Raw genomic sequence first — 9,744 nt, 5'->3', positions numbered from 1 at the left:
TATGGTTCTGTTATTCATATAATTTGTGGGGTATTCTTTTAAATTTATTTTGGGGGAATTTTTATTATAGTTAATATTAAGTGACAAAAATGATTGTATAGATTTTCTTTTAAATAATCCATGGTAAAAAACGTTAACATCAGGAATGACAGATAAATCTGACAGGAATGGATTATTAGATTAAGCTGAACTTGTGAGAAGTCACATGGGAATTTTTTCCAATTACCAGTTTAACCTAGACGACCTCGGCTTAAATAGGTGTAAATAGATAATTGGAGCGTTAACTTTTGCTATGTGTTTGTCAAATGCTACATGAATGATGCAGCTTGACAACCAGGATCTACCCAGACTCTATAATATGACACCCATCATGCTTAGCTGCACATGAGAATCCCATCAGTGCCAAAGAACAAAACACTGGGGTTAAATTTCTCTTTTACATTCTGAGTTTGTCAGTCCTATAACCACAAATACAGCACTGATAGACTGATGGATCTCTGTAGTGAAAAGATAATGTTTCACTCAAGCCTGAGGGTTACCATGACAACATACTGAGGTCTTTGTCAGTAATACGTTCACATCTGTTCAGTTGTCAAGGTTAAAATTATGGGTATAACACTTTACAATAAAGTCTCATCTATAAACCTTAGTTAATATTAACTAACATGAACCATCAGTTAGCAGCATTTTTTTTTTACATTTATTAACCTTTGTTAATGTTAGTTAAAATGTTCATGTTCATCTTAGTTCACAATACATTAACTAATGTTAACAGATCATAATGTATTAGTAAAGGTTGAGATTAATATTAACTACAAATAATAAATGCTTTAGAAGTATTGTTCATTATTAGTTCATGTTAACTAATAGTTAACAATTGAAACCTATCTGTAAAGTGTTACTAATTTATGAATATGTAAAAGATAAAAATTACAATAACCACAACAGATTATAATATTCTGGGTGTTGACAGCCCAGACTCTCTGTTGTCAGTTCATGTTATTTAGCTGTTTTGATGTTCTCCTTTGTCAAAACTGTCACTGAAGTCAAATTTACATTCTACTGGCATATGCAATAAACATACATCATACACAAACAGGGAAAAAACAAATCTAAAGGAAATACATAATAATGAACATTAATGAGCAAGAAACAGCTGTAGAAATTATAGAAGTTGTATTGTTCTTGAAGTAATGTTCTGAATGCATGTTGCCAAGTCAATGGAGGGATGATTAATTAAATAATGTAGTAAATGCATAATTCGTAAATGCAATTCATACATACAATGACGAATACATCTCTTCTGTGATGAACATGTTTTTAACAGACAGACTAATCTTTCATTGAAGTGAAAATAACTTTTTGCAGCTATTAATGGACAAGGCTTTATGTCACACAACATCTCAACCTAGAAAAAAGGGATTTTGCCACTGTCTTTGCTTTTTCCACTGCTTCTATTTGCACACGCCGAGTCTCATCATTCACACAGACTACAGTCATTCTCTCAGCTCTCAGCAGACGCTCCTCTAGCTGCTGACTGTCACAGTATCCCTCCCTCTTAAAGCTTACAATGGAGTGCAGCAGTGTATCATCTAACACCACTCTCTGCTCTGTTCCATTGGGCTGTTTGATGGTTACATTGGCCTTGGCTCGGTTTTGAATGCTTTCACACCTGCAGCTTTTTCTGCACTCCTTGCATTTAATATGGAACAGTTTGGAATTCGAGAGAGAGAGTGTTGCACCACATGAACAAAAATATTCAAAGGTCAATAATGCCTCAGTGACCAGCCCTGAGATGATTGTCTCTTCAGGCTCCTGTAAATTGTGAGTGTGTAAAAAGTGTTGTGAGTTCAGTTGAACAAAGTACATTTCCTTCGCCAAAGTCACAGATGGAAAGACTTTTAAAATATATTTAAATCAATTCAAAATAAAAGAGCTTTAAAATACTAGAGAAACCCATACTAATGCACACACGCACGATTCTTCCATCCACAAACACTATAGTGCCTCAGAAGCATGGCTTCATTCACACCTGGCTGGTTACAAAAAGGACCTCAAATGTCTTCCAAATTTGCATGCCCTGTAAAATGACCAAAAAATGCCTATACTTACTTATACTTATAATACTATCCAGCCCTCCCCTTCCAGCTATCTACCTTGATACTGTTAGATTCAAATAGAGAAAAGTGTGGGAGCCAATCAAACACAGTGCGGGAAATATGACGCAAGATGAGCAGGATTTTTACTTTCGTTTTTATAATTCACCTTTTAGTAGTATGGTGACCATAATGTGTTTTTTTTTTTTTTTTTTAAAAAGAGAAAACTGAGAGCAGGAGGGCATTACTAGGAAAGGAATCAGATTCTCAATTTACTTTCCCAATTGTCATGTTCCTTCTTGCAGCTGGTAACCCATATGTGTGTGTTCACAAACAGTAATGATACTAACAAAACATAAATAATTTCATTTTGATACAGTCCTCACATAAAGTCAGCCAGCTTCTTCATTTTGGCCTGAAATATTAACCAGCAAAAATATTTTCCAACCCATTTGCTGAACAGCATGGTTTTGAAGATCCAGTTCATACAACATTCGTTGTTGCTTGTTTCAACATTCATAAAATGTCCATTGTAAGGTCAACGTCTCCAGTCTGTTAAGTGACATCACTTCCTCCTGCGACGTGTGCCTGCAGACCGGATGCGAGCAGCCTGACGAATGTTCATGTATCTTTCCTCCACATCTTGGTGGAGAGAGAGGCAGAGAGTCTGATGATGAAGAATGGATGAAGGGGAGGTAGGAGAGGAGGTGCTAGAGCTGTCCAGAGGTCCCATCGCTACAGCTTCTCTGTCCATCTCTACTATCCCAGAGTCTGAAGATCTTTGTTTTTCCTCTCTGTCCTTCAGTCTGGCCAGACTGTTACTCAGGGAGGCGTTCTCCTGCTGCAGAACCCTGATCCTCACTGAGTTTGCCTTCAGCTGCTGCTCCATGTCACACATCACATCACCTGTAGCTGTAACACACAGAGAGAACCGGTTGTAAGTGGCAGTTAGGGGTGTAAATTGCACAAAATTTAACAACAGGTGTTTGTACAGACCTTCAAATGAGGTTTTACAATCATTTAAGAGAGGCAACATCTAATAATTGGCTTATGTATCAAATAACAGTACCAAAATGTGGTAACATATTTCATTCATTTTTCTATTTTTATAAAATACTTCTGACAATCCTGCACTGATTTTCTGTCTCACAGGCCTAAACATAATACAAGTTGTAAGCTGTATGTGTTTAATTCACTGGAAAAGAACCGGGAAGTTGTTCATTAAATAATTAGCTGTCCTGTATGGTTTTTATTTATTGAAGAAAAAAAAAACTACTCATAAGTGTTGTAAAGTACGTTCATGAATCAGACTACATTTGTTACTACTGTTTTGATTCACTTAAAAGAGTCGACTCATTGAAGTAATTCTTTGGGGAACTGGGGCACAATGGTCAAGCTGATGTTTTTGATTCACTTGCTCATAAAAGTTCTTCTTTTGTTTCTGATTTGGACCTCACTGGTCAGTTTATGTTTTGTGCCATAGATTCAGTAGCAGTGCTGCTAAATAGTATAGATTGCATTAGTGCCCACCCAATTTTTAGCAGCCTTGGTTCTGGAATTATTAGTCCCATTCATTTTTCCCATAGGTATTTTTAGAAAAAAATCTTTGTTAAAAAGTTATAAGCCATGAACCAAACCAACCAGCCACAAGGTGAATCACAACATTATGAAAGACAAAGTAACAAGTTTGTGTAATTAATGGCATTAACAAACTATTGATTATAGTTGTTGATTTTATATACACTTCACAGGAGTGGATGGTTCTATTGGTGCAAGCCGCACAACGTGCAATTCTCTGATTAATAAAGATTTCTAACTTTCTTTCTTCTAATATGTTATCATTTAAAAATCAATTCCCTGTGGAGAAAATCAATGGGATTTTTACTTCCAGGAACCCAACATTAAACTCTATTGCAGGAGAATGCATTAACCTTATGTTCATTAGCAGAACCGAATGTCATTCCGTTATTTAAAAAAAGGCAGTGTCTACTTGCACTGTTGGCAAAGGCTATTTTCACTTACTCTGCTGACCACGCTCTTCAGATATTTTACCTTTAGAACAAATAGCATAGTACTTGTTTTTACACTCTGCTATTAAAACTTGTGCAAACAGTATATACCACTACTTCCACTCAATGTAAATAGCACCTACATTTTTACACTGAGTATAAATAGCCACTGCCTTCTGAATAAATTCTGGTTCTGAATAAGAAATTTGTTCCTAACTTAAAGTCACCATAAAAACAAAATGGACAGTTCTTGTTTTTTTATGGAATATTGCAGTATTGCAATATTGTATTTATTATAAATGATTTATCTTTGCACATCAGTATATCTATTTTAATTCATGTGCACTTGTCATTTTTAATCAAAACAACTTCTCCTTCCACTTGCACTGATATCTCTTCTTTTCTCTGATGATGTTTACTGGCATGAGGGCTGGACAACCTGTCACTCACAACAATAGCAAACCACAATGACCCAATCAATTCTTGATTGGCAAAATCAAGTCCTGTCCTACATTTTTTCTTGTTCGGGAAGCCGTTTCACTCAGATATACGTCACAATAGGTAAGAAAAGACTATTGCAACTTTTGTTTCATGCGTGGAGTGGGCAGAGTTTACTCACTCTGTGGTGCTGCTTGTGGATTGAGCTCAGGAAAGGCCACCAGTATCCTCTCTCTCTGGGCAGCTTCTTCCAGCATCTCTTTCAGATGAGACACACTCTCCTCCAGTTCTGTGATCTGTGTCTGCTGCCTCTGTTTCTCAATACACAGTGAACTACATCGGGACTGCAGAGAAAGAAACTCTCAGGTTTACTTTAATGTAGTCAGGCTGATTCTGTCATACTAAATATTTTTGACTTTAAATTAGTTATTTGAGATGTTTACCTGCTGCTGTGTGAGTTGCTCCTGAAGCGTGTCTTTTTCTTGTATGATCTGTTTGAGTTTGTTTGCAAGATCAGCTTTTTCATCCTCGCATTCTTCCAGACTGCCATGTAGATCCTCAGTCTGCTGAACCAGCACATCCAGATGCTTCCGCAGAGCCGTCTGCTTCACCTGAAGAGCCTGTGCACAAAATGACCATGTGTCATGATCTAATTAGATGGAATCAAGTCTAGCTCAACACTCATTGAATATCAAGTTATGGAAATAACATTGTTAAAGTTGTTCGTGTTGATGATTTTAATATTATGATATTTATCATAGTAATCATGATAAATCATAGTAATCACACCTCATGCTGGTGTTGCACACTGTGTTTTTTGGCACTTTCTTTGTCTAACAGTGTCTGTGTACTTCTGAGCTCCTTCTCCAGGTTTTTCCTGCTCTCCTCCATCTCTTTTAACATGGTCTCTTGTGAATTATGCAGATGATGAATTTGCTCCTGTAGAGCAGCTCTCTCACATTCTATAGAAAAAAATTTAACGCATTACTTACATCATCACAAAATCAATCTTGTAGGCCTTTGCCACGTTCCTTAATTCAGGGGTTTTCAAACTGGGGTCGAGGGACCCCCAGGGGCCACAAAGTAGTGCTGGGGGGGCCCTCAAAAAAGGACATTCTACAATAATAAAATATTCTACAAAATTATTTATTGGGGCTGTCAAGAACAAGATATTAAAATTGTTTAATGCAGTATTTTTAACACATAGAAAGATGTTCTCACTGTTTTCTAAAGAAATCGGGATTATTCACAATTCACAATTCAGCTCACCAGGCACTTTATTAGGTACATATACTCAGCTGAACCCCCTTTTGCGATTAGAACTGCCTTAAAGGGTTAGTTCACCCAAAAATGAAATTTCTGCCATTAATTACTCACCCTCATGTCATTCCACACCCATAAGACCTTCGTTCATCTTCGAAAATAGCGACTTTATTCAACAAATTCATAAATAGCATAGGAGAATGACAGGGGAGAGACGATTTTGTTGAATAACTAAACAAAAGTCGTTATTTTTGTTTTGTTTTTGAGCACAAAAAGTATTCTTGTTGCTTCATAACTTTAAAGGGTTAGTTCACCCAAAAATGTAAATTCTGTCATTAATTACTCACCCTCATGTCGTTCTACACCCGTAAGACCTTTGTTCATCTTCTGAACACAAATTAAGATATTTTTGCTAAAATCCGATGGCTCAGTGAGGCTTGCATAGCCAGCAAGATAATTAACACTTTCAGATGCCCAGAAAGCTACTAAAGACGTATTTAAAACAGTTCATGTGACTATACAGTGGTTCAACCTTAATGTAATGAAGCGACGAGAATACTTTTTTTGCACCAAAAAAACAAAATAAGGACTTTATTCAACAATATCTACTGATGGGTGATTTCAAAACACTGCTTCATGAAGCTTCGAAGCTTTACGAATCTTTTGTTTCGAATCAGTGGTTCGGAGCACGTATCAAACTGCCAAAGTCATGTGAACCATTGAAATTTCGAAACACTTATGATGCAACAAAGCCTCGTTTACTGAAATCACGTGACTTTGGCAGTTTGATACACCTAATAAAGTGGCTGGTGAGTGTATATACATATATATATATATATATATACATATATATATATAAATATGTATCAAAATTAAATAGCTGTCATTGCATTTTAAGAAGGAGGTCCTAACATCAAAAACTTTGAAACCCCCTGCCCTGTATTATTCCATATATTTACTTAGACCTTTTAAGGATTTTATTTCGGTTCTATTTTGGTAGACAGTAGTTGTAGTGGATACTGCTGGCCAATACTTCTATAATGATGTCCAGCTTACCAAGACTCTGTTTTGCTTCTGTCTGCAAATTCAGTTCTGCTGTGAGTTCAGAATATTTTTCCTCTAAAAACGTCACACCTGTGAATAACAATGTTTATTAACATTAACTGCATTAACTTTTATATAGTAAGTTTTAGATATGAGTTAAAGGGTTAGTTCAACCAAAAATAAAAATAATGTCATTTATTACTCACCCTCATGTCGTTCCACACCCATAAGACCTTCGTTCATCTTCGGAACACAGATTAAGATATTTTTGATTAAATCCGATGGCTCAGTGAGGCCTGCATCGCCAGCAATGGTACTTCCTCTCTCAAGATCCATATAGGTACTAAAGACATATTTAAAACAGTTCATGTGAGTACAGTGGTTCAATCTTAATATTATAAAGTGACGAGAATATTTTTTGTGCGCCAAAAAAAACAAAATAATGGCTTTTTAACAATATCTAGTGATGGCCGATTTCAAAACACTGCTTCATGAAGCTTTGGAGCTTTACGAATCGAATCAGTGGTTCGGAGCGCCAAAGTCACGTGATTTCAGCAGTTTGACACGTGATCCGAATCACTGATTCGACACAAAAGATTCATGTGTTGTGAAATCGGCCATCACTAGATATTGTTAAAAAGTCGTTATTTTGTTTTTTTGGCACACAAAAAATATTCTCGTCGCTTTATAATATTAAGATTGAACCACTGAACTCACATGAACTGTTTTAAATTTGTTTTTAGTACCTTTATGGATCTTGAGAGAGGAAGTACCATTGCTGGTGATCCAGGCCTCACCGAGCCATCGGATTTAATCAAAAATATCTTAATTTGTGTTCAGCAGATGAACGAAGGTCTTACGGGTGAAGAACGACATAAGGGTGAGTAATAAATGACATTATTTTCATTTTTGGGTGAACTAACCCTTTAAGGGTTTTAAAGAAACACTCACCTCTCTTTAACTCCTCCTGCTCCTCCTTTAGCCTCCTTACTGCTTCTTCTCCCTTGACCTTTACCTCCTGCATTCTGCGCTCACACTCCTCCTCCATCTTCCTCCTCTCCTCCTTCTCTCTTTTGATCGTATCTGCTAGCTGTTTTCTCAGCTTCTCTCGCTCCATCTCTGTCTCTTTCAGCTTCTTCTTCAGTGGCTCAACTGTTTCTCTCACCTCCAATTTAAAAAGAATAATCATATAAGGAAATACACTACCGGTCAAATTATTTTTCAATTGCAATAATAAATGAGCACCAAATCAGCATATTAGAATAATTTCTAAAGGATCATGTGACACTGAAGACTGGAGTAATGGCTGCTGAAAATTCAGCTTTGCCATCACAGGAATAAATTACATTTTAAAATATATTCAAATAGAAAACAGCTTTTTTAAAATTATAATAATATACTCAGACCCTCACCTCCAGAACATGTTTCCCAACACGGCTAATATCCTTACGCTGCTCACTTGCCCACTGGGAAATGTCACATGCAGACAAGCGGCCCAGCTGCTGTGTTTCCTCCACAGCTTCCAGGAAGCCCTGCATGGAGCAAGGCAAACCCAGAGACTGGCAAAGAGACACTAGAGCATCACTGCTCTCCTTCATCACTGCCTGAACACAAGCACAGGCCTCACAGGGCACCAGGGCCGACTCTACCGTCTGACAGCTCACAGTGTGAGTGGATGGAGACACGCAGGAACCTGAAGTGGACACTCTTCTGTGGTGGGAAGAGGAATCTGGGGTACTTGAGGTTGTTTTATAGGTGCTTGTCATGGAGGTGCTCTGTGTATTGTGCGTATTAACAGTAGGAGTGTTTGCTGCTGTTCTGGTAATGAATGAACTCCGCTGAGATTGAGGTTGCTGTCCACTGGTGCTCTGAAAGAAAAGACCTTTTAGTAAATCATGCAAATTAACTGATTGTTTTCAGTGAAATGCAACTGATTACACTGTTTAATGATTTAGTTTATAAGCAAGGACAATTTTGACCAAGTCTTGTGTGTGTTTTGTCTTTATCATCCTTCTTACTTCTTGTGCTTGTTGATTTCTGAGCTGAAGTAGGTTGTTCCAGAAGCGTTTGACCACAGGACCGATGGAAACAGAGGATTCATTTTGACCAGATGATAAAGCTCTCTGCTTCTCAAGCAACAGCTCAGCATGAACATTAAAACTCTGAAGAAGAAGCATTAATCTGGGACAAACACACAAACGCACATAATGAATTTTGATAAAAAAAAAAAAAAAAGATGGTTCACACAAAAATATTAAACAGCAGCACCAAATCAGCATAATGATTTCTGAAGGAACATAAGACACTGAAGGAGTAATGGCTGCTGTAAATGTAGCTTTGCCATCACAGGAACAAATATGTTAAATATATTAACAGAAAACAGTTATTTTAAAATGTAATAATATTTCAGTGTTACTTTTTTTACTCTTTTTGATTAAATAAATGTAGGTCAGCATAACAGACAAGTGTTTTACACAATTCACAACAAGTTGATTACCTGTCAATCAGCAACTCTAGCAAGACTATGTGGGAGTGCTGACTGAATTCCTCCTCACCATCTACATAGTCATACTCTTCTAAAAGACTGACCAAATCCAGATTACATGACAGTTTATCGGGGAACTTCCATGATGGGAAACGGACGGGTCCAGTCTTAGAAAAAACATCCAGCACCGCTCCCTGTAAATCAATAAGATCTCTCCGAAGGCTGTCGATACAGTCCTGACGGCCCAACAGATGAGTCATTGTTCAACAGACCAAAATATGCGTTTGTTCGTTAAGAGTTTCTGTAGCAAGAACATGTGAATTAGCTCTATACACACCAGGTTTCCATGGTCACGTGTAGGCAGAATCATTCCACTTGAACTACATTTCCCACAACCCCCCTTGGCCTT

The 9,744-nt window shown here is 37.2% G+C and overlaps 1 protein-coding gene across 1 annotated transcript; it reads right to left on the bottom strand.

The window, feature by feature from the left end:
* Nucleotides 1-949: 949 nt before the first annotated feature.
* On the bottom strand, nucleotides 950-9,729 carry LOC127517361 (coiled-coil domain-containing protein 157-like). Its single transcript, XM_051902845.1, has 9 exons — nucleotides 9,348-9,729; nucleotides 8,869-9,031; nucleotides 8,263-8,718; nucleotides 7,802-8,015; nucleotides 6,863-6,940; nucleotides 5,333-5,505; nucleotides 4,987-5,163; nucleotides 4,725-4,887; nucleotides 950-3,008 (listed from the first exon to the last, which is right to left on the bottom strand). Exons 1-9 carry the CDS (start codon nucleotides 9,593-9,595, stop codon nucleotides 2,662-2,664), a joined length of 2,019 nt encoding a protein of 672 aa, XP_051758805.1. The 5' UTR covers nucleotides 9,596-9,729; the 3' UTR covers nucleotides 950-2,661.
* Nucleotides 9,730-9,744: the final 15 nt, after the last annotated feature.

Source organism: Ctenopharyngodon idella, chromosome 8, assembly GCF_019924925.1.
Source record: "Ctenopharyngodon idella isolate HZGC_01 chromosome 8, HZGC01, whole genome shotgun sequence".
Lineage (NCBI taxonomy): Eukaryota > Metazoa > Chordata > Actinopteri > Cypriniformes > Xenocyprididae > Ctenopharyngodon > Ctenopharyngodon idella.
The sequence above is the reverse complement of the archived record's forward strand: the minus strand, read 5'-3'. Positions and strand labels throughout refer to the sequence as shown.

Bases quoted from the DNA above. Each gene is read 5' to 3' on its own strand.
- LOC127517361 (XM_051902845.1), bottom strand. From the start codon at position 9,595: ATGACTCATCTGTTGGGCCGTCAGGACTGTATCGACAGCCTTCGGAGA. The intron at 5,506-6,862 runs GTAAGCTGGACA...TTTTTTCTATAG, and splicing joins AGAAGCAAAACAGAGTCTTG to AATGTGAGAGAGCTGCTCTA. The intron at 3,009-4,724 runs GTGAGTAAACTC...TGTGTGTTACAG, and splicing joins TCCACAAGCAGCACCACAGA to CTACAGGTGATGTGATGTGT.